The 25,113-nt window shown below is 43.4% G+C and overlaps 1 protein-coding gene across 2 annotated transcripts in view; it reads right to left on the reverse strand.

The window, feature by feature from the left end:
- The window catches only part of LOC106547102 (protein NLRC5), a 74,619-nt gene extending 49,764 nt beyond the window's left edge, over positions 1–24,855 (reverse strand). The window contains exons 1-7 of one of the 2 annotated variants that reach the window (XM_087729211.1): positions 24,704–24,855; positions 16,011–16,163; positions 13,326–13,623; positions 4,337–6,077; positions 3,319–3,402; positions 2,147–2,230; positions 1,965–2,048 (exon numbers count right to left, since the gene is read on the reverse strand). In XM_087729211.1, the coding sequence (XP_087585337.1) occupies positions 1,965–2,048; positions 2,147–2,230; positions 3,319–3,402; positions 4,337–6,077; positions 13,326–13,623; positions 16,011–16,016 (2,297 nt within the window). In that variant the 5' untranslated portion in view covers positions 16,017–16,163; positions 24,704–24,855. The remainder of the gene's footprint in view (positions 1–1,964; positions 2,049–2,146; positions 2,231–3,318; positions 3,403–4,336; positions 6,078–13,325; positions 13,624–16,010; positions 16,164–24,703) is intronic. The other variant, XM_087729209.1, reaches the window with a different exon arrangement.
- Between the last annotated feature and the right edge of the window lie 258 nt (positions 24,856–25,113).

Genomic DNA, 25,113 nt, shown 5'->3' on the forward strand with positions numbered 1-25,113 from the left:
CAGATAGTCCCTGTCTTTTTATAAACCATTGTTTATGTTTAGAAGGTCTCCTGCCTTGAGTAGGGGGTTGGACTAGAAGACCTCCAAGATCCCTTCCATCTCTATGATTCTATGTTCTCTAAGCTACCTATGGTACTCAGCTAAACACAGTTACCATAATATGAAACCTAAGCATAGAAACCTAACTGTAACTAAATGGCACATGAAATTAAGATGTGAATAAACTGTAGTAGGTGCAATTCACTCTGTAAAACACCAGAGGTTCATTACGGTGCAGTTGGACAAAGATCAAGGGAGAACAAATACAGCCTTTCCTTCTCAATTCAACATACCTCACAGCTAAATAGCTTGAAATAGATCTATACTAGTCTCCCTTTATTTATTTATCAGCACAAATTAAAAAAAAAACCACACACACACACACACACACACACACACACACACACATATATATATTGATAAAGCTGATTGTCAAAAGGCAAATTTATGACTTGAAATGTAGTGATTTCTCAGAAGGGTAGGTCAAACACGAGACATGAGCTGCTATATTAATAGACTAGCTGGATACCTGTGCTTCGCAATGAAACTACGTGATTGGGCAATGCAGGAGAAATCCGGCTAACTCTGGTTCAATCCTTTGATTCAGTGATGGTTGGTGATTGAAACACATAAGAGAATATTGCTCCCACCACCTTGAGTCCGGAAGCGGTTCCATAGGTGGAAGGGTAGATATTATGGTGCGGTACCAACGTTTAGTACTATAAGGGGCCCCAGCCTGCTCCTGAGTGAAAGAGTGGAACATCTGCCAGTTTGAACTGAGGTAATGGAATGTGAGGCAACTGGCAGTTGGAACAGAGTTTTTTCAGGTGGGGAGGGGGAGTAGATGTATAACTCCTTAGCATCAACACGTTAATATAATACTGTATAAGAAATACTAATGATCTGATGGTCATTTCCAAAAACCCTTACTTAGCCAGCATCTAGAAGCCAAGAGGAACATATGAGCCAAATATAAAAGTTTGTAGGCTTTACGGTTCTGGAGATTTTGTGATGATTGAGTGGTATTTGGCTTACATATGCTCTGCCAGCAGCTGGCCCACAACCATAGAGTGTATGCCCAGAGCAGCCACTGTTGGAAGACTCTGTCTGAAAGCCACCGAAAAAGCCATGCTGGGATGGCAGCGGCAGAGGAGGTGCCCTGGCTCTGCAGGGAGAGTTGGGCCATGCATCCTGAGACTGGGAGGCGCATGAGCAAGAGCGGAATAGCCGCTCATGCAACCCCCCCCCTCTCCAGCCATGCAGAGTGCCATTCACTCACACGGCTTGGTGATGCCACTAGGTCAGTGAATGGCGCTGTGCCTGGCTGGAAAGGGGGTTTGCCGGGTGGCTGCTTGTGAGCATGGTTGCTTCACGGCTGTTGTGTTGCGCTGCTGCGACAGTGCAACACAGCCATTCGCCCTTGAGGCTGTGCTTGGCTCTTTGGGAGCCCGCTCGCAAGAGAGCAGTCACCCAGCAACGCCCGTCTTCAGCTGGGCACAGCGCTGCTCACCAACCTAGCGGTATCCCGAAGATACTAAGCAACACGATCACCTTTGCCTCCCCCTCAATTCCCATGGCTTGGCACCTTCAGGATACTGCTAGGTTGGTGAGCAGCTCTCTGCTTGGCCGGAGATGGGGGGTTCTCCAGGGGGCTTATTTGCAGGGGAGGGTTTATGTTTTTGCCCACCAGAAAAATGTGGCATGGCCTTATTATCAGGACATATCACATTTTGGGGGGAACACGGTATACACACACACACACACACATTCAGAAGAAGATATAGATATAAAATATATTCTGTCAGAGACATGACAGTTATTTGAAGCTACTTTTGAGGCCTGGCTGGCTGGGGAATTCTGGGAGTTGAAGTTCACACCACTGAAAGTAGCCAAGGTTGAGAAACATTGCTTTATATTGTACTTACTCCATTCTCTTTAACTTTCCCATGGCGGGAAATATTTCTGCCAACTTGATCATGTCCTGCTCCTCCAACCTATTGTCCTGCAAACTGAAATAAAGCAACTGATTAAAATATTAAGATCTCTGATTCAGGGTCAGCCATGCCACTGCTTCATAGGTTTCCCTAAATGACAAGGTTTAAATTACTTTATTATTTCCAGCTGGTGACAGTTTGGCAAAACTCGAACGAGATCTTCAAATCCTGGCCTTTTAAGATTTCCACCAGTTAACCTGAAAACGAAAAGTGACATTGTTGTAATGGAGTCTAAATCCCACTTTCCCATAGAATGTACAAAAAAAATGATTCTGTAATTTTGATGCACTGTAATACCATACCACATATTAAGTCATGGCTTGTTTTAATCATGGTTTTGGGAATTAGCTGCAGGACTCAAATGTGCATGTCACATATTATAACTGTGCCTTTTCTCTGCTGAGAACTTGGAGAAGGACAAATTCATAAGCTGAAATTGATATTATGCTTTCATCATATAGAATAGAGCTGAAAGGGATCTTGGAGGTCTTCTAGTCAAGCCACCTGTTCAAGCAGGAGATCCTGTACCACGGGTGTCAAACTTGCTGTGTCACATTGCCATCATGTGACATTTCATGATTTTTTCCCATTCATGGAGCTGAGGTGGGCATGGCCTGTGCATGTTGTTGTGCATGCTGCAAACCAGTTTGACACCCTTCTCCTATAACATTATATACTAGTATGATATATTAGTGGATAGATAGACAGATAGAACTATAGTAAGGTAAAAGTAAAGTTTCCCCTTGCACATATGTGCTAGTCATTCCCAACTCTAGGAGGCGATGCTCATCTCTGTTTCAAAGTCAAAGAGCCAGCACTGTCCATGGTTATGTGGCCAGCATGACTAAACGCCCAAGGTGCATGGAATACTGTTCCCTTCCCACCAAAGGTGGTTCCTATTTTTCTACTTGCATTTGTATGTGTTTTCGAACTGCTAAGTTGATTGAAGTGGACCTTGCTGCGTCTTATACTCCGGTGCGTCTCCTACTCCAAAAAATACGGTATTTATGATAGTTACAGCATCCCAGAAGCATGTGACCACCATTTGCAGCCTTCCCAGGTGCCTTCTTGACAAGCAAAGTCAAGGGGGGAGGGGAAACTAAATTGGCTTAACAACCACAAGATTCACTTAATGACTGCTGTGATTCATTAAACAGCCATGACAAAAATGTTGTAAAATCAGGCACGGTTCATTTAACAAGTGCATTGCTTAGCAACTGAATGGTTCTGAATAAGAAGAGGCGACAACGTGAGTCTCTTCGTGCCTCTGTTCCACAATACTTACTGAAATGTTGTCAGGAGTTTGATCTTAGGCAAGGTTTTAGAAAGGGCTCCTGCAAACTCACTTCCATATTGCCTGTTTTTGAAGCTACAAACAAACAAACAAACAAACAAACGAAAAGCAGAAGGATGATATGATTAAGAAGCCACCGGTCTTATTTACGGAATCATAGAATTATGGGGTTAGAAGGGCCCTTGGAGATCTTCTAATCCCTGCCCAAGGCAGGAGTCCTCATACCAGGGCTCCTCACACTTGACAACTTTGAGACTTATGGATTTCAACTCCCAGAATTCCCCAGCCATCATGGCTTGCTGAGCAAGTCTGAGAGTTGAAGTCCATGCATCTTAAAGTTGCTAAGGGAAACAGTGCTTAAGAGCAAAGTCCAGCTCCTTCCATATGCCAGGATCTCGTCCTTTGCATGCTGATAGATGTCTCACATGTCGTTTCTTAATTATTTTTAAATATTTCCCCAAGCTACTGTGAAAACTAGTAGAGGCCCCAAAAACAGAAGCAATATATTTGCTTTTAAACAAACACAAACCAGAAACTGGCAAATGGTAGTTATGGAACCTAGGCCATATGTATGTACGGTATGTGTATGTATGTATGTATTTATTTAGAAATTTATTAGCCAATCATTTTATCGCAGTATAATTCTGGACGGCTGCCCTCACGAATGTAACTTATGATAGAAAATTGAATTAAAATGAAAAAATTTTTTTTTTCAGAATTGACTAACATCTCGTAATGTTTTGTGCTCTTGTTCAGAAACCCCACGTTTCATGGAAATACAGCATTTTCACATAGGATCTTGCAAGATCTCAAGATAAATATGCCCCAAGCTCCCCCAAATTTTGGAATCTTGCAAGATAATAAGAGGTCTTCTGTTATTCTGTGTGTAGCAAGAGCTGCTTCAAGAGGTTTACCTTATGACACTTGCAAATGAAAAGATTGCCAGAATCCTATTTCATGCACACACACAAATGTATAAAAGATGGTCAAGTTGGCCTTTGTCTCTCACCTCAAGCTCTTTATAGTTTCACAACTGCCCCAGATGTCCAAGTAATCCAACTCCATGAAGCAGCCATCAAAATCCAAGCACACGCCATGAGAACCTCCATTGATTAGAAAGGCTAAAGTCACCATGTCGAAGGGCATCAACTTGAAGTTTCTGAATGTGAAACTTAGCTTTGTTGCAATGTGGTGTGCTAAGCAAATGTCTTGTGTCTCATACACACAGTGGCTCAACTCTACTATCCTGGGTCCTGTTAAATTAGCAACTGCGAGTTTCTGCAATATCTTCCTGATAATACTTTGCCGTTCCTGAATCCTGACCTCATTTCGCCCAGCTAAGGAACAAAGGAATTGTCTACATTCTTGAGATAAAAGGCCAGACAAGAAGACATCGTTGTTTTCTGTAAATGGCATCCTTGTCTCTTTCTTCAGTGTCCATTTTGTCCTCAGGAAGAAGTTCTCCTTCAACATCTTGCCATCTACTGTTGGGCTTGTCAACAGGAAGAGCGCTGCCAAGAATTCTTGCAAGCTAAAATGAGCAAAAGTGTAACCTGCTTGTGTAGGGCCCTTGCCCATTTTCATTTCAGAGGTCAAAAGGAGACCAAAGCGACAAGAAAAATCTTTCACATGTTCCGGGACCTCTCCAGCATCAAAAACCCCTTTCTTCTCTTCAAGACCCTTGAAGGCTAACTCACACAGATCTCCAAGGATTGTTTGATGTTGAGCCATGTCTACTTCATTCAAAGTCCTCCCACCCTGATGTTTGCAGAGGAAGGTCTGTAGCATTCTCAGGTAAAACTGGGTCCTGGTTTGAGGGAGCTGGACACTTTCTGAGTCTTCAAGGAACAAATGTTCCAGGCAGATGCAGATAATGTGACACAGCACAGGGATGTAACACATGCTCAAGAGTTTGCCATTTTCATTGAGAAGAGCAAGGGCTTGCTCTTTCTGAAAAGCTTGTTGGAAAAAACAGCTAACATATTCTGCAACTTTGTCACGGTTGAATCCCCAAATTTCTACTGACAGGACGGTACTTCTGACTAATAATGTAGGGAGTTGCTTTGGCCGACTGGTAATCAGCACTGTGCAACCTGGCAAGAGTTTTCCATGGCAAAGATTAGCCACCAGTTCAGAGACAGAACGAGGTATGAGAAGATTTGAGTAGTGGTCGAAGGAAATGGGTGGGAGGTCAATGTTGTCCATGAACTCATCAAGACTGTCCAAAATGACCAAGGTCTGGTGGGCATTCTTCAGGAGAAATTGAAACACCATTTCTGGTTGCTCTGGTTGGAGGAAATAATCAAACAAGAGCTCTTGGAGAGTTAGTTTCCTCTTGATGAGGTTCAGCTGCTTGAACTCAAAGAAGAAGATCCATTTGAACTGGGGAAAGGCTTCCTCAGCCCACTGCTGACAGATTTTGTGAACTAACCATGATTTCCCCACTCCAGCCTTGCCCAAAAGTAGAACAACCTGGGTGATGCCCATCTGGGCACTTTTGAAAAGATCAGACAAGTTCATCATTGGGATGTCATGATCCTTGGATTCATAGGCGGCCATTGGTTCCTCTTTCATTTTCTCTTTTCCCACTTTCAACTTAGATGTTTTGCTTTGATGGATGACAAGGTTGACAAACTTTTGGCTGAAAGACGAGAACTGATCTTTTGTTTTTGCTGCTTCCGCAGAGTGGCTAATTCCATATTTTCTACGCATCGAGCGGAGGATGCATTGACTGTAACTTTCAGGAGCATCTGGGAAAGACATATCAGATAATCATCCAATGGCAATGTTTATATGGGCAAAAAGGCCATAACTGTCCCCTAATTCCAACGGATATTAACTTGAACATGTTGCAATGCACGTTCCACAACAGCCTTGGAGGGCTGATATGAAAAAATTCCATATAAGCTGCAACATTCCAGAAACAAATGATTACTAAAATTTGAGAAAAGCAATTTAAAATGGAATTTGGTAAAATACAATTTAAAACAAAATTGGAATAAAACATGATTTAAAACGAAATTGGAATAAAACACAGTCGAAAATGAAATTGGAATAGAATACAATAATTTAAGAGATAGATAAAATATGATAAAATTATATTTCAGTGTTACTCCTATAATCTACCCCCAATCAGTCCCACATATGCAGATCTCAACTGAACCATTTTGTTTAAGTCCTGTGCTGTGTTAAACATTATTTTCCGGTTCTGGCCACACATAAAGTAAGTTGTTTTGATATGGGGATCCCAATGGGTCATTCATTTGGTATATAGACCAAGGTATCTGTCTCTCACTCCCTTATACAAGGGTATATAATGGTAAGAACGGTGGCAGGAACTGGGTATGTCTAGTTCATGGGTCGTCAACTTGGTCCCTACCGCCCACTAGTGGGCGTTTTGGGATTCCAGATGGCGGTAGGGACTTCGGAGGTTAAAACCTCCTTTTGAGTGAGTGGGCAGGCGCGAGGGCACACATCAATAAACCAACATGCGCGTGCACGCAAACAAGCAAACACGTGGGAAGAGGAAGGGGAGGAGTGGAAACTGGTAGCAGGGACAGGCAGATAAATTTTGTTATCTTATAAAATAAAGCAGAGCAGAGCAGTTGCAAAATAGGAGAAAGAAAAGTTATAGACAGGAGAGAATTGTTGTTGGCTAATAATAATAAGTGGGCTAACTAGTTCAGCCTTACTTTTGTACATTGCCCTAAGGAAGGTAAAAAAAGGAGATAAAAAGGAACAGATTAAAAAAAATTAACAAAAAAGGGAAGAAAAATAGAGAAAAGGTGATAAAATAAGGAGGACAGTAAGCAGTGTTTAGTCTGGCTCATAAATTAAGTTTTGTTATCTTATAAAATAAAAGAAAGAAATAAGTAAAGGAAGAAGAAGGAGAAATAAAAAAGGGAAAAAGAGATCCTTGATATAGTGAAATACTATAAGAAAGGTAAAGAAGAAGAAGGCAGGAAAAGGAATTTTGTTTTGATGATGACACTTAATAAACATTGGCACCTAATACAGCATTGTTTTTGGTGTTTGTAATAAAAGGGAAAAGAGGAGGGGAAAAAGCATTGTGTGGGGTGCAGATCAAAACGTAAGAGTAAAAGTAGTTGTTAAATTGTGAAACAAATTTAGAACCCATGTCTGAAAAAAAGAAATAAACTCATGTTCCGCACTTGCGCAAACTGATGGGAGGTAAGGAAATTTTTCCATCAAGAAAGATCCATTAGTGGGCGATAGGTGGACAAAGATTGACTACCACTGGTCTAGTTGAATGAAAAGAAGGACTGGGGGGGGGGGACATGATAGCAGTCTTCCAATATCTCAGGGGCTGCCCCAAAGAAGAGGGAGTCAAGCTATTCTCCAAGGGTAGAGTGTAGAACAAGAAGCAATGGGTGGAAACGAATCAAGGAGAGAAGCAACTTAGAACTGAGGAGAAACTTCCTGACAGTTAGAACAATTAATCAGTGGAACTCCTTGCCTCCAGAAGTTGTGAATGCCCCAACACTGGAAGTCTTTAAGAAGATGTTGGATAGCCATCTGTCTGAAACGGTATAGGGTTTCCTGCTTAGGCAGGGGGTTGGATTAGAAGACCTCCAAGGTCCCTTCCAACTCTGCTATTGTATTTTATTGTAATGGCCACTAACTTGATTTTTTTTTTTGATCTGCCTGGCCATACAGGTAACCCTCAACTTCCAACAGTTCATTTAGTGGCCATTCAAAGTCACAATGGCCCTGAAAAAATTGACTAATAACCAGTTTTTACATATCCATTTCAGCATCCCCATGGTCACGGGATCAAAATCCAGATACTTGGCAAACCGGTTCATATTTATGACCATTGCAATGTCCCAGAGTCATGTGATCACCTTTTGCGATCTTCTGAGAAGCAAAATCAATGGGGAAGCAAGATTCACTTAACAACCATATTACTATGTTAAGAGCTACAGTGATTCAACTGTGTTGCTAACAGCTGCTGCAATGATTTGCTAAATAACTGTGGCAAGAATAATCATAAAATGAGGGGGAAATAACTGTTTCACTTAGCAACATACATTTTTGACTCAATTGCAGTCGTATCTTGAGTGCTCTCTATGTCAACATGAAATCTGATTTCTAAAATGTTAACGAATATAAGGTTGCTGAAATTGCAAAAATGTCATCAATGAAGAGTTGCAGAATGCAATGGTTTATTTTATAATATGAGAATCGTGAAGCTTAATGCTTTATAGGGTATTGTTATTTATAAAACTGGAAAGAGAGAGCGGGATATGATCTTACTTCTCCAATTAATGGGAAGCAACCTTTCGGGGGATCTTGTTCTTCAGATGCACTGCCTAAAATTATTAAGATCAAGAGGTTAATCAGGGCATCTTGTATCAAATCAGAGAACCATTAAGTGTTTTCAAAAAAGCAAAAGATGTGCTCATATAGCCAGATAAAACAATTCTCAAACAACAGGGACGCTCTTGAGGGCATCTGGGGGAAAATGATGTCTATTTTTTGATCATTTCTACCTTTTCTAATGTGTTATGGGCTGTCGGCTTCTGGCCCCTCCAGCAGCCAAATCAGAGGAGGAGGAGGTGTGGGAGTTAGGCTCAGCATTAAGGCAACCTGGAAGCTCTGAGGGGGAGGAGGGAATGGAGGTGGGAGGGAGGGAGGGAGGGAGGGAGGGAGAGGGAGGGAGGGAGGGAGGGAGGGAGAGGGAGGGAGGGAGGGAGGGAGGGAGAGAGAGAGAGAGAGAGAGAGAGAGGGAGGAAGACAGACAGACAGACAGAGAGGAGGAGGAGGTACAGCTGGGTCCAGTGCCTGATGCGTGGATGCACAGAAGGCAGAGGAGAGGAGAACAGTGGAAATCTATGGGCCGGTCCTTGGGACGGAAGAGCCACCGCCACTGTTCCCTCTAAGGTGCGCGGCCGCGCGGCCGCGCACATGGCAAGAAACCCCCGCGCAGAGGTTTCTAACTCCCGCGCAGAGGTTTCTTTCAAAGCAAACGTGGGGAAGTCCTTTGCAGGCGGCTAGAACTGGCCGCCTGCAAAGGACCTCCCCAAACTTGTTTCAGCGGCAGCTCTCAGCCTGGCGGCAGCGTCACACACACTGTGGAAGGAGGGGGAGGAGGAGGGAACCAAAGAGAGCTTTTACCGAGTCTGCGCCCCACAGCCAGGACCGTCCTTGCGCCCCTCAAGCCGCGTTTCTTCCCGCAAAGCCCTTCGGGCAACCCGAGAGTTCCGCTTGACGCCAGAAGGGCTTTGCAGGAAGAAACGCCGCGTTTCTTCCTGCAAAGCCCTTCTGGCGTCAAGCGGAACTCTCGGGTTGCCCGAAGGGCTTTGCGGGAAGAAACGCGGCTTGAGGGGCGCAAGGACGGTCCTGGCTGTGGGGCGCAGACTTGGTAAAAGCCTCTCTTTGGTTCCCTCCTCCTCCTCCTTCTTTCTGGAGCCCCTTCCTCAAAGATTTGGTACCAAAGCAATGGCGGTGAGGAAGTTGTGTCTTTTGGATTTTGCACTGTTGTCTTTTCAATGGTTCTCAGACTGGTTGAACCTTTAGCAGCTGGGGTGATATTCTTTACTGTTAAGGTTACAATTGGATGTGTTGGACAAATCTTAAAAGATGAAACTTTTATTAAAACGTTTGACTTAACTAAAAACGTCTTCCTTTTTCTTCTTCTTCTTAAATATGATTTGTTTATTTATTTTTACTTCAGAAGTTTGATGACCGTTGTACAAACTAATCCAACCTAAATGTAGAGGAGGAGAAGAAGGGGGGGGGGTTAAAAAGAGCAGAGGAAAAAGAAAAGAAAGCATGAAGAAAACATAAAGAAAGGGATGGGAGGGAGGGAAGGAAGGAAGGCACTTTATGTTGAAACAGAAAATATTATATAAGGAAGAAAATGGAAATAACTTAGGAAGGAAGGAAGGAAGGAAGGAAGGAAGGAAGGAAGGAAGGAAGGAAGGAAGGAAGGAAGGAAGGAAGGAATTGCACTTAATATTGAAGGAAAAGAGAATGAAGGAAAAAGTATTGGAAGGATTGAAAGAAGGAAGGAGGAACAAAGAATTACACTTAATATTGAAATGGAAAAGAAAATATAATGAATGAAAGAAGAAGTATAGGAAGGGAAGGAAGGAAGGAAGGAAGGAAGAAAGAAACAAAGACTGTTGAAACAGAAAAGATAATATAAGGAAGAAAATGGAAAGACGTATAGGAAGGAAGGAAGGAAAAAAGGAAGACAATGTTGAAATGGAAAAGAATATAAGGAAGAAAATGGAAAAAAGTATAGGAAGAAAGGAAGAAATGTACTTAATATTGAAACAGACAAGGGAATGAAGGAAAAAATATTGGAAGGATTGAAAGAAGGAAGAAAGAATGGAAGGAACAAAGACAATGTTGAAATGGAAAAGAATATAAGGAAAAAAATGGAAAAATGTTAGGAAGGAAGAATTACACTTAATATTGAAACAGTTGAATATAATGAAGGAAAAGGAAACAGGAATAAGGGAGGGACAGAGGACTTCACCTCCCAGAATTTCCCTGGCTGAAGAATTCTGGGAACTGAAGTCCACCCCTCGTAAAGTGACCAAGGCTGGGAAAAGAATCCGCACTAGGGACAATGCAAGCTATGCTTCACCCCGTCAGTCCATCTTAGCGTGCAAGAAAGACATCAGACAACGCCATAGTTGCTATGGTAGCATTTGGCTATGCGCAGCGATGCTCTCCTGGTCTTTATGGGTGGGAGGGGGGCAGTTGAGCTATGATGCTAATCCCCTCGTGGGAACACAGAGGGTGGGAGAAGAGAACCAAAGAACTTCAAACTCCAAGGTTCTGGAGTGGAGAATAAGGGGATCAACTTTGTCTAAATGATATTGACATATAAAGAACGGTTGTAGGAACTGGGTATGTCCAGTTTGATGAAAAGAAGGACTAGGGGAGACATGATAGCAGTCTTCCAATATCTCAGGGCCCAGGGTTGCTCCAAAGAAGAGGGAGTCAAACTATTCTCCAAGGCACCTGAAGGCTGGACAAGAAGCAATGGATGGAAACTAATCAAGGAGAGAAGCAACCTAGAACTAAGGATAAATTTCCTGACAGTGAGAACAATTAACCAATGGACCAACTTGCCTCCAGAAGTTGGGAATGCTCCAACACTGGAAGTTTTAAAGAAGATTTTGGATAACCGTTTGTCTTAAGTAGTGTAGGGTTTCCTGCCTAGGCAGGGGGTTGGACTAGAAGACCTCCAAGGTCCCTTCTGTCATTCTATTCTACGATTAGGGGACTGGAGGCTAAAACATATGAAGAATGGTTGCAAGAACTGGGTATAATGAAAAGAAGGAATTGGGGAGACATGATAGCAGTCTTCCAATATCTCAGGGGTTGCCACAAAAAAAGAGGGAGTCAAGCTATTCTCCAAAGCACCTGAGGGCAGGACAAGAAGCAATGGGTGGAAACTAATCAAGGAGAGAAGAAACTTAGAACTAAGGAGAAAATTCCTAACAGTTAAAACAATTAACGGAACAGCTTGCCTCCAGAAGTTGTGAATGCCCCAACACTGGAAGTCTTTAAGAAGATGTGGGATAGCCATTTGTCTTAAGTGGTGTAGGGTTTCCTGCCTAAGCAGGGAGTTGGACTAGAAGACCTCCAAGGTCCCTTCCAATTCTATTTCTATTGTATTCTCTATATTCTATTCTTTCTCTGTTCTATTCTAATCTCTTCTGAACTAAATGTTTATCTAGAACTCAAATAAATAGCTGCTTTTTGGTTTTATTTTTTTTAATATTTATCAGTCTCTCTTTTATTCCATACTTCTAGTTGAAAGACTATTCTATGTCATGCTAAACAAATGCATATTCTAGTGGCGGCGGGAGCTCGTTGGCATCTTCAGCAGCAGCCCTGCCTCCTGTGAAAAAACCGAAGATGGAGCAGATCCACGCAGATGACGTTGCTGCAACATGACTGGAGGAGGAATTCTGGGAGTTGAAGTCCACAAGGCTTAAAGCTGTCAGGTTTGAAGACCCCTGGGGTTTTTTTCCTAAAGGGCTAGGGGTGCGAGGGTCTTGTAACTTGACAGCTTTAAGACTTGCACGCTTCAATGCCAGAGTTTCTGAGCCAACATTTTGGTTGCTAAGCAGGACCGTTGTTAAGTGATACTGATATTATATAACACTTTTAATTAAGCGGGTACCTTGAATAAACATAACTTTGAGTTTCAAATAATACTGATTTCGTTGTTGTCTTAGGTGACATCTGTGAAAAAAATTCAGGTGCTCAGGCATGAAAATGTGCCGCTCAAACACTATACTTTTCCGCTCACACTGAAAAAAAATTAGAGGGAACATTGGCCACCGCTACTGGTGAAGTCCCACCTGAGCTCTGGGGATAAAAGGCAGGGGACGAAGATTAATAGATGTGGCAGACAACTATTCATCTTCCAGCTGGGAGGACCTATTAGCCTGCGGTGAGAGAGAAACATTTTACCGGGGCTGCTAGTGCTCCCAACAAAGGAATCTTTGAGTTCACTTCAGCGGGTTGGTCGTATTTGGGGAGCTGGGTCAGAAAATAAGGGTCAACTTGGAGCTGTTACATAGGCAATGCCATACAGGTAGTCCTTGACTTACAATTGGTCATTTAGTGACCATTTGATGATCCGGTCCTCCCACTTACAACCATTAGAGCATCCCCATCGTCATGTGATCCAAATTCAGGTGCTTGGCAACCAATGTGTACAAGTATTTACAACAGTTGCAGCATCCCAAGGTCATGTGATCGCCATCTGTGACCTACCCCGATTGCATCCAACAAAGTCAACAGGGAAGCCAGCTTCACTGTTACTAACTTAATGACCGCAGTGATTCACTTAACAACTGTGGCAAGGCAGGTTACCACATAGGGCGAAGCCCACTTAACAACTGTCTTACTTAGCAACAGAAATGTTGGACTCCATTGTGGTTGTGAGGACTACCTGTATCTAACCCTAGAGCTACAGGACTTGGCGTGATTGAACCTTCCTTCACCTTCTTCAGAGATGCTTAGCAGGGTGATCTCCAACTCGAAGGGAGGACTGCATTCCATACAGACGCTCTGGATGAAGGTTCTGAAGACCTCAGGATTGGCGTCCACATCTCTTAAGACCATATCCAGGACCAGTAAACGCTTCTTCTTGAGGTCAGGCTCCGTGTGAACCAATCTCAGTTCGCCTTGAGACAGAAGCCTCTCAGCTTTGTCCAGCACCCACTCAGAACGGTCGCTCAGGAAGTCTATCAGCTGTGGCCAAATACGTCTGATGATACTTTGGCGTTGTGCACCATCCATCTGAAAGACACAGCAACAGGAGAAGACTACAGAAAGCCCCACCCCCCACCCCCACCCCCCCGATCTTCACTTTAGTGCTGAAAAATACAGCTCTGGATTAACCTTTAAGTCAGCGTTTCCCAGGGGTGAAATGCACTGAAGTCTGCTACCAGTTTGCTTCACGCACGCATGCAGGCCAAACACGCACTTCATGCGCACGCGCACTGCATGCGCTAAGAAGCCTTTTCTGAGTCTGCAAAGGTAAGTAGAACAGTGAGGGGAAGAATAGCTGTGCTGCGTGATTTCGATTGGCTAGAAAGCAGGATTTCCTGCTTTCTAGCTAATATAAATCATGCAGCAAGGCTGATTGTCGGAACTATCTTTTTACTTTTTTTAGCATTTTTTTTTTACTATCGGTTCAAGTGAATCAGTACTAAAAAAATGCTTTGAAAAGTTTTTTAAAAAGTTCCAATGATCAGCTGCGTGACAATCAGCTCTGCCGTGTGATTTCTAGCAAATATTAATCATGTGGCACAGCTGATTGTCACACAGAGCATTCCTTTCTAGAAGCCCAAGGTCATCATTTGTCTCTGCACCTCTGCACCTGACCGGAACTGGATGGGTGGAAATGCCAGCAGGGCAGAGGAAGATTGGACCATGTGATGGATTTGTGGGTGTGGGGACAAGATCATGAACTTTCAACTGGGTGGAAAACCCAGGAAGATTTTACCAACATGTCTCTCTTATTAAATTGGAACTTTGAGGAAAGCTCTACCTTGGACTCTGATTTAATTCTGGATGATATTTGGAATGCTGACACCACCTGGGAAAGCCAAGGGAAATCATCAAAGCCATTAAAAAGTGAAAGTTAGAATATTTTGGACATGGGATGTGACACCCGGAAAAATACGGCCTCCTCCACTTAATCCTCCAGGGAAAGATTGAAGGCAAAGGAGCTCCAGGCAGAAGAAGAACTTCATGGCTTCTAAGGGACAGGTTTGGACAAAACTCAGCAGCACTTTTTCGTGGGGCTGTTGATTAAAATAGGATCGCCAACATCATTGCCAATCTCCGATGATGGATTTGGCACAAGAAGAAGAAGAACCCAACATGTATTTATGACGGTTGAAGTATCCCAAGTGTCATGTGATCCCCATTTGCTAACTTACCACCTGACTTCCAACAAGCAAAGTCAAGGAAAGAAGATAGATTTGCTTCATGATTTACATGAGTTCTCTTAACAATGGCAGTCATTTGCAGAACCACCATGGCAAAGAGGTTGTAAAATTGGACGCTTACTTACTTACAACCACCTTGCTTAGCCCCTGAATATCTTGACCCAATTGTGGTTGTAAGTTACCAACTGCAACTGTATAGAGCTGAGGTGGCGCAGTGGTTAGAGTTCAGTACTGCAGGCTACTTCAGCTGACTGCCAGCTGCAGTTGGGCAGTTCAAAACTCACCAGGGTCAAGGTTGACTCAGCCTTCCGTCCTTCCGAGGTGGGTAAAATGAGGAGCCAGATTGTTGTGGGACAATGGGCTGATTCTATAAACTGCTTAGAGAGGGCTGGAAAGCACTGTGAAGCGGTATATAAGTCTAAGTACTATTGCTATTGCCCTTCCTTCCTTCCTTCCCTCCCTCCCTCCTTCTGTGCAATGATTAGAATGCAGTATTGCAGGCTCACTCTACCCACTGCCAAAAGTTTGAATCTCAGCAGGCTCAAGGTCGACTCAGTTTTCCGTCCTTCCAAGGTGGGTAAAATGAGGACCCAGATTGTTGGGGGCAAATAGGCTGACTCTGTAAACTGTTTAGAGGCGGCTGCAAAGCAGTATATAATAGCAATAGCAATAGCAATAGCAATAGCAGTTAGACTTATATACCGCTTCATAGGGCTTTCAGCCCTCTCTAAGCGGTTTACAGAGTCAGCATATTGCCCCCAACAACAATCCGGGTCCTCATTTTACCCACCTCGGAAGGATGGAAGGCCGAGTCAACCTTGAGCCGGTGAGATTAGAACCGCTGAACTGCAGATAACAGTCAGCTGAAGTAGCCTGCAGTGCTGCATTTAACCACTGTGCCACCTCGGCTCTATAAGTCTAAGTGCTATTGCTATTCCCCTTCCTTCCTTTTATCCATCCATCCATCCACAGTGGCTAGAAGGCAGTGTTGTAGGCTAACTGCTTAATACCAGGAGTTCGATCCTGACCGGATCAAGATTGACTCAGCCTTCCGTCCTTCTGAGGTGGGTAAAATGAGCACTCAGATAGTTGGGGGCAAATAGGCTGACTCTGTAAACCCCTTAGAGAGGTCTGCAAAAGCACTGTGATGCAGTATGTAAGTCTAAGGGCTATTGCTATCCATCTGATACTTTTCACAGACCCATCTCCCAGCCAGCTGTCCCTTCCTACCGTCATTCTGCAAATTCTTCTGTCTTCAGCAGTGTTGTCACTGCACCCTCCAGAAATGTCAAGGGATGGGCTTCATATTTTCTGTACATTGTGGGGGGAGCTCCCAGCCCCCTTTGGTTACTTCCAGAAGGTCATCTTGTTGAAGGCCATCTCCTGCAAGATCAAAGGAAGGACTTTTCAATCCCACTGTTCCAGCAACTTGGTCCTTTCAAATTGCAGTGCAAAACTGCCTACCCCGAGACTGATGCTCTCCAGATGTTGAGGTGAGGCACCTCTGGGCTGGTGAGGGAATGTGAGCAGCTGCGTTCCCACTGTGTCTGCAGAGCACCCATTTGGAGAGGCTGACTTTGAGCCAGGAGGGCGAATGGCAACCAAGAGGAATTCAACACTTACGTAAGATTAAAAACCACAGAGAAAAGGACATTAAGGGAGCAAAGAGGGTCATTTAAGGCAGCAAAATTCCCAGATCATGGAATGCATAATATGGAAGGGATGAGAGCCTGAGGACTTGCCCTATTAACTTGCTACAGCAGTTCATTTAGTGACCATTCAAAGTTACAACAGAATTTTTTTAAAAAAAAATATTTTAAAGACTTACACACATTGACAAAAACATACACAGTACTTACAGACAACGTTGGAATCTCACATTCCTTCTTACAGCAGATAATCTCTCAGTGTATCTTTCCAAATATTATTTCCCTCTCAATACATTCTAATTTTACATTTTAATGATGTAATTTTAATGATCCTTTTGTTTCTTACTCTTTTACTTAACAGTCTCTGTTTGGTCATTCGTATCAGACAGTCGTCGTTATTCTTCTTCTAATATACGTATATCTTTTTCTACTTTTGTACATCCTACATTCTCTTCTATCATACAAATTGACTTTCCCAAATTCTTATTTCCTATTTCTATCATCTAACCACTTGTTCTATTTTTCCCAAACTAAATAGTAGTCTGCTTCCTTGGTCATCCTTATCCATCTCTGCACATTCTAAGATCTTCTGTTACAACAGAATTTTTTAAAAAGTGACTCATGATTGTTTTTCACACTTATGACCATTGAAGTATCCCCAGGATGACGTGATCAAAAATCAGACACTTGACAACTGATTCATATTTATGGCGGTCACACCGTCCTGGGATTCTATGATCAAGTTTTGCGACTTTCTGACAATGTCAATAGATTCACTTAACAACCATTTTACTAACTTAATTCCACCATGATGCACTTAACAATGGTGTCAAGAAAGGTCTTAAAATGGGGCAAAATTCACTTAACAACTGTCTTACTTAGCAATGGAAATGTTGGACTCCATTTGTGATTGTAAGTTGAGGAGCTACAGGACCTGGTGTGATTCAACCATCCTAGACCCAACTGTGTTTCTAGTTTAACGAGTGCAGTGATTCACTTAACAACAGGGGCAAATAATAGGTAATAAAACGGGGCCTATCACTTAACAAATGTCTCACTTAACAACATAGTATTTTGGGCTCAATTGCAGTTGTAAGTCGAGGACTTCCGGTATTAGGGGCCATGAATTAGCTTCGACAGAGCTACTCCATCTTACCAATAAAGGAGGATATTTGTAGTTCAGGATTGAAATGAGGCGTCCTTGGTGCTCTCTGCGATTGGTGGTTTTCTTGCAGACATTTCATTACCAAACTAGGTAACATCTGTTACTCTGTGTGCTTTTGCTGAAATTGGCAGTCAGCCCTATCCTCTTTAAGATCTGCTCTCAAAAGGTGAGGGTGCTGACTGCAAAAGTTTCATATGTAAGAAGCGACAAGATATGGGTTTGAGGCTGAGTAATTTTGCAACTGTGTTTGTTACTGGAACAAGTAAAATGGCATTTAGCCTAAGTTGCGGTCAAGAATGTTTTTTAAAAATATATATTTTTATTCTTTTTAAACAAAACAACACACACAAAACAAAGCAAGAGAAGAAAAAAGAACAACTTTCCTCCATTTCATCAAGCATGTCATTTGGTTACAAGTTTTTGTGCATCAATTCTTAATCTTAGGATTAACATCACTGGTTTACATTAAACATAACTAGGTATTTCGCTCTTATTGAGCATTATGTGTTCAAATTACCATTAATAGTCTTTCATTTGTAACAATCCTTATTTCCTTGAATTCATAATTATCTATCAAATGGCAATGAGTCTTTAAAGTATTATAATATCACCTATCTCTAAGGAGAAAAAGCGAAGATTAGAACAAAGAATTCCCATTAATTTATAATATACATTCATATTTTCAATTGACCATAATGTCACCAATCATCCAGAGTTCCAATAGTTTTCCATTATTATTAATCCACATAGTGGTTAAGTATATATATATACATACATACATACATACATACATACATACATACATACATACATACATACATACATATATATATATATATATATATATATATATATATATCAAGCGGTCAAGAATGTTTTGATGTTAGAAAGAGTACACCGTTGGAGTTCAACAGATACATTTTTTTAAACTCTAGATCTTTATATATTTTTCTAAATTTGAAGCAGACAATATTTTAAAATATTTTTTTTTATTACAGAAATAGCTAGTCCTGTTATGTGCATTTTTGGAAGATAATATGATGAATTGAGGGGCTGTATGTTGTATTGTATATCAATACTGCCATTATTTGATTGTGATGCATATCTTTATATATTTATCTTTATATCTTTTTCTTTGGTTAAAGAGCCATGGGGGTGCAGTGGTTAAAATGCAGACTACTTCTGCAGTTTGATTCTCACCACTCAAGGTTGAGTCAGCCTCCTGTCCTTCCGAGGTGGGGAAAAAGGAGGACCCAGATTGTGGGGGGCAAATAGGCTGACTCTGCAAAATGCTCAGAGGACTGTAAAACACTGTGAAGTGCTATTGCAATTGCTAAACTAAAGCAAAAATGTGGATCCTTGACCTGGAACAGGGGCCAGCAAACTGCAGCTCTGGAGCCGCATGTGGTTCTTTCATCCCTCTCCTGTGGCTCCCTGTTGCCAGTCGGCATGACAATTTTGAGAGGCGCTTCCAGTTTGGGGGAGGGGGGAGCAGGGTGCGCCAAAAGGAGACTCTATGACAAGGGGCGGGTTTTCTGGTCAGTTCCACAACTGATAGGGCTTTCGGTTAGGACAGGTAGAGGAAAAAGGACGCCGCACTAGGAGGAGACTCTGTGGTGGGAACACCAGACTTCCGGTCGGCTCCAGAATTGAACAGGGGGCTTCCAGTTAGGACCTTTGTGGCTCTTTGAGTATTTAAGTTTGCTGACCCCTGGCCTAGAATGAAGGAGAAATTTCCTGCCAGGGAGAAGAATTAATCAATCGAATAGATTGTCTCCAAGGGTTGTGGGCAGGGCTGGGTTGCTGCCGGCATGACTCTCGGTTCGATGCATGCAAAAAAAATTATGCTCTGCCCACATGCGTGTGCAAAACCTTTAAAAAATGAAACAAAATTAATTTTTTGCAATAAAAATTGTTCTGCGCATGCGCAGAACTGAAAAACAAGATGGCACCACCGTAGGAGTACTGATTCGGAGGCATGGCAGGACTGGGTCACTACTGGTTCCAGTGACCAGCCGCAAAGTTGCTACCTATCCGGCCGAACCGGTCTAAACGATTGGAACCCACCTCTGGTTGTGGGTCTCCATCACTGGAGGTTTTCAAGAAGAGATTGGACAGCCATTTGTCCAGGATGGTAAAAGACCATGGACTCCAACCTCTCTGGCAAGGGGGATGAGAGAGGATAGTTCCATGTGAGTGGTGGGTCAGTGTGCACATGGGTGGAGCTCCATTTGCTTGAGCAACAGGCATGCACATCTGCCATTCGCACAAGTGGAGCTACACTTGCTAAACACTTCTGCAGCCCAGTTCTGAACAGGCCATGGCCTGGGGGTTGGGGACCCTATGGTACACATATAGACTGGGTGAAACCAGGTTTAATAGCAGTGACTGTCAGAAGGATCTTGGAGTCTTAGTGAACAACCAGCTAAATATAAGTTAGCCGTGTGCAGCAGCAGCCCAAAAAGCCAATGCAATCCTAAATTGCATTAACAGAGGACACAATCAAGAACAAGGGAGGTACTAATACCATTCTATAAAGCCTTAGTAAGGCCACACCTAGAGTACTGCATCCGGTTTTGGTCACCACACTATAAAAAAGTTGAGACTCTAGAAAGGGTGCAGAGAAGAGCAACCAGGATGATGAGGGGACTGAAGGCTCAAGCATATAAAGAACGGTTGCAGGAACTGGGCATGGCTGGTCTAGATAACAGAAGGACCAGGGGAGACAGGAAAGCAGCATTCCAATATTTGAGGGACTGCCACAAAGAGGAAGGTGGTCAAGCTACTTTCCAAAGCACCCGAAGGCCAGACAAGGAATAATGGAAAGAAACTGACCAAGGAGAGATTCAACCTGGAAATAAGGAGGAATTTTCTGACAGTGAGAACAATCAACCCATGGAACAGAAGTTGCCTTCAGAAGTTGTGGGAGCTTCATCCCTGGAAGCTTTCAAGAAGAGACTAGACTGCCATCTGTCAGAAATGGTGTAGGTAGGGTCTCCTGCTTGGGCAGGGGGTTGGACTAGATGACCTCCAAGCTCCCTTCCAATTCTTAATGTGTTAAATCTGGTATAAGGACTGCTGCCTTGGGCAGAGAGTTGGACTAGAAGACCTCCAAGGTGCCTCTTTGATTCTAAGAGTGAATCACAACTGGACAACATGAATTCGCATTGCACATATCCAGTGCAGATGCATAGATTTCAAACAGCAAAGATGCCTGGAAGACATTAGAGATTCTAATGTGTTCTGGATCCCTTTTTTTTAATTGTTGTGTCTGTAATATTTGAGAGCAAAGGTCTCAAAATGAAAGCTCCCGGTTTGGAATTCCCCAGCCTCAAGGCCGGGAGGGAAATGGAAACCTCGCCCAAACCTGGCTTTTTAGACACGTGCTACTGAGTGGTGCCACCAAGCTTTGTAATTTTAGGTATTTTCCACACAATAACTGCTTTCTATTTGCTAGTGCAAGATCCATTATAAAAATTATTGAAAAAAAGAAAGAAAGATAGAAATCAACATCTGGGCTCTGCAAGCTTTGCTTTGTTAATTCATGCATACAAGGGAGGGTCTTCAGCCGCAAAACCTCTAGGGTGGTTTTGAGCCACTTGCTCTCTTTCCTCCAGGGGTGGGTGGGTTCTAGCCAGCGTTACTGCCGGTTCGCTAGTCCGCGCGCTTTGCGTGCATGCGCAGTTCAATAGAAATAGTTCTGCGCAGGCGCAGAAGTCCAAAACAAGATGGCCACAGTGACTGCGACGACTGGGGAACTGGTTACGAGGCGTGGCCAGCCTGGGTCGCTGCCGGTTCTGAGACCCAAGCTGGCATACCACCACTGGGCCGATCCGGTAGGAACCCACCTCTGCTTTCCACCCACTCCTACCTCACAGGGTTGTCGTTGTGGTATGGAAAATGGGGAGGAGGGAACACTTGAAACACTGCCTCCTTCAGGGGTGGGCTTCAAAATTTTTAGCAAGGGGTTCTCTGCATGGTTGCTGGGTGGGCGTGTGGCCATGGTGGGCATGGCCTAGTCAGCCTCCTGTACCACAGCAGGTGTTTGTGTGTGTGTTTTCGGCCTCCCCTGACTTCAGAGGTTTCCTCGAGCCTCCGTGAGGGTGAAAATGGCCTCCCTAGGCCCGTTTTGGAACTTCCGGTAGACCAGTTTTTCACCTTCCCCGAGCCTCCGCAGGGGACCTGCACTTACCTGCATCCACTACGGGCTGTGTGGGGACTCCTGGGAGGGGAGGGGCAAGGTGGGCAGGGCCAGCCAGGAGTGGGATTCGGGGGTTCTCCGAACTGCACAGAGTCTTAGCTAGAGTTTCTCCCGAACCCCTGCAAACCCCTAGCAGCCCACCCCTGGTTCTTTCAGGAATAAAATGTGAAATATCATCAAACAAGCCAACGGAACATTCTCTCCATCCCATTTCACATCCTTTTCATACCTTCTGTAGCCACCCCTGGCCTCCATTTATTCAACCAATTTCCTCAGCTATTTTAGTTACATCAACTTGCTTAATTTAAGAAATTTAAGAATGATAGAGTAATTTCTTCAGAAGTCAGTTATAGTGCTGAATACATTGTACAAACCCTTCCTCTCAAATGGGTTGGTTCAGTAACTGTTTGGTTATTGATTGATTTCTAGCCTGCCCTTATTGTTTTGACAAATAACCTAAGGTTATTTGGCAAAATATCCAACACGCCTTCCTACTCCTATTCCCCCCCCCCCCCAAAAGAACAACAGGTGGGCAGGGCTGGGCCAAAGTTACCCAGCTGGCTTTAACCCAAATGTTTTAAAAAACATTTTCGGAAGGGAGGGGAAGAGAAGAGAAAGAGGAAGGAAAGGGAAGGGGGATAGAAAGAGAGAGAGAGAATAAAAGAGAGAGATAGGGGGAGGGAAAGGAGACTTGAGAAAGGAGAAAGGAGAAAAGAAAGGAGGGAAAGGAGAAAAAAGGGAAGGAAAGAGAATATCTGCAGATTACTCACACCCTGGACATAATTTGTTTCAACTCCTATCCTCAAAATGACACTATGGAGCACTGCACACCACGACAACTAGACACAAGAACAGTTTTTTCCCAAACGCCATCACTCTGCTAAACAAATAATTCCCTCACTACTGTCAAATTATTCACTAAGGCTGCAATTATTATTACTATGTCTTCTCATTGTTCCTATTACCAAAGACAAATTCCTTGGGTGTCCAACCATACCTGGCCAATAAAGAATTCTATTCTATTCTATTCTATTCTTTTTTCAAATTATTTTTATTTACAAACATACAAAAAAAACACACACACACACAAAACTTAGACGTACACTACATTTATACAATACAGTATGAACAGGAACTTCCTGTTCTTTCTAATAGCAATTACCAATTGGTACAATTCTTCTTATGTTATTTCCCCTTCTAATATATTTCCTTTGAGTTTCACCATTTTTAACCCTCTTATTTTACTCATCTAGCTGCTATTTTGGGTGATCACCTCTAGTAAATTTAAACTCTCTTGAGTGTGTGTGTGTGTGTGTGTGTGTGTGTATGTATGTATATTCATTCTCCTTAACTACTATCTTTGGGTTTTATTGATTTCTTTCATTGATCCTTGTTTCTTTCCTCCATCCACCTATACCATTTATCCCATATCTGATAATATTCAGCTCTATTTTCCTCCCCCCCTCCATGTCCTTCCTGGTCCTCCCCCACAGTTTCTACGCTGATTTTCTTGGGATAATCGGATACCTGAAGAAGCCAAGGAGGACATCGCCAATTTAAAACAAGGACTCATGGGGGGAAAGTTACAGTATTTAACTTTCTTGACGTCTGCAACAAAAGTTACAGCAAAAAGCAACAGGCCTACTACACATATAAAAATTACCCTACTTTTTCCAGCACCAGATTTTCAATTGCATTCCTTTTCTAAGAAAAGTGCTAGTGATCGTATAAAATCATCCACAACAACACTTTTTCAAACTTCGCCGGAGGAATTATGATAAATTATATGATCCTCAGACTCTGGTAATTTCTAGATTTGAAGGGGCTGGGTTAAAGTTGGTGGATAGAATCAGGAAATAAATGTCATAACATAATTCTAGGCTCTCGAATTTGTCAACCGACAATTTACAAGGTTACACAATACACGAGAGTTTAACTGACTGCAGTTGTAAAAACAGTCCAAAATGTTTTAAAAAATTAAAAAACCAAAACTACCTGAAAAGCAGAACAATATTTGAACTTTAAGGCTGTGTCTGCCCAACGGGAGGACACTTTCTATTTAGCCAGACACTCATTAATACTTGCCTTCATAATTTCGCTTTTTTTCTCCTTCCTTTTGCTTTGCATATCATTTGTTGTCAAACAATTCTACACCGCTTGCTGGCCCCGTAACCGTCCTCCTCCTCCTCCTACCTGGATCTGGGCCCACAAGTAAGTCAGCCCGAGTAGTAAGCAAACTGGCTGGGACATCCGCAGGGAGAGATGTTGAAAGAGTCAAGATGGCCCCGGCCTACACTGCGGGATTAAAGTCTTGCTTTTGGCTGGCATGGCATGCCAAGAAGGGCAGAGCTTTGATGCCACAAATCGTGGCCCGTTTTCACTTTCCTGCCTGACCCCAAGCTCTAATTTGCAGCAAACCACACTAGGTTCACGAAAGAATAGAATAACAGAGTTGGAAGAGACCCTTGGAGGTCTTCTAGTCTAACCCCCTGCTTAGGCAGGAAGGAAAGCCTACACAATAAATGGTTATTTATAATAACTGAAATACTGGATATTCCAAATTACGCTGATGAAAGGTAGCTTTTCCAACAGGTGTCCTCTAGATCACCTCTTTGCAAGTGCAGCTTCTTTAAGGTCTCTTATGTCTCTCTCTCTCACACACACACAATCAACAACAACAACGACAACCACATCAGACAGACAGACAGACAGACTGATTCTTTTATGAATCTTTGCCGGCTAGGATAGCGCAGGAGCCTGCCAAGCAGCGCTCAGGCAAGAGCGCCCTCTGGCGTCCTCCCCCCGTGCAGCGCGCCCTGCCAGCCGAGAGCGCACAAGCGCCGCCGACCAGCCCACTCGCGCGAAAGGGACCCCGCGGGAGCTCTCCCCCGCCATCCCCCCAAGCTACCTTCGGTGCGGATTCAGCCCAGCTCGGCTCCTCTCCGGCCGCCGCGAGCCGCTCGGCCCTCTGCAGCGGCGGGAAATGTGCACCCGGAGGCAGAGCCCCGGTGCGAAAGTGAAAGTTATAATTGGCATCGGCGCTGGGCTTTTAGAAAGCGGTCGGAGCCTTTCTGGGAAACCATGTGCTTTCCTCCGAATCAGCCCGAATCAACCAGGGCGCAGCGAGTAGGGCCACCTTGCAAGGGAAGGACGCTCTCGCAGGGGACTCTGGAGAGGAGAGAAGGAGACAAAGAGAGAGTGATTGATAGAGAGAGATGAGATACAGAGATAAAGATGATAGAAATGGAAGGAAGGAAGGATGGATGGATGGATGATAGATAGATAGATAGACAGACAGACAGATAGATGGGGCAGGCA

Source organism: Thamnophis sirtalis, unplaced genomic scaffold (assembly GCF_051295495.1).
Source record: "Thamnophis sirtalis isolate CommonGarterSnake01/CBP01778 unplaced genomic scaffold, rThaSir2_p1.2 scaffold_14, whole genome shotgun sequence".
NCBI classification, from domain to species: domain Eukaryota; kingdom Metazoa; phylum Chordata; class Lepidosauria; order Squamata; family Natricidae; genus Thamnophis; species Thamnophis sirtalis.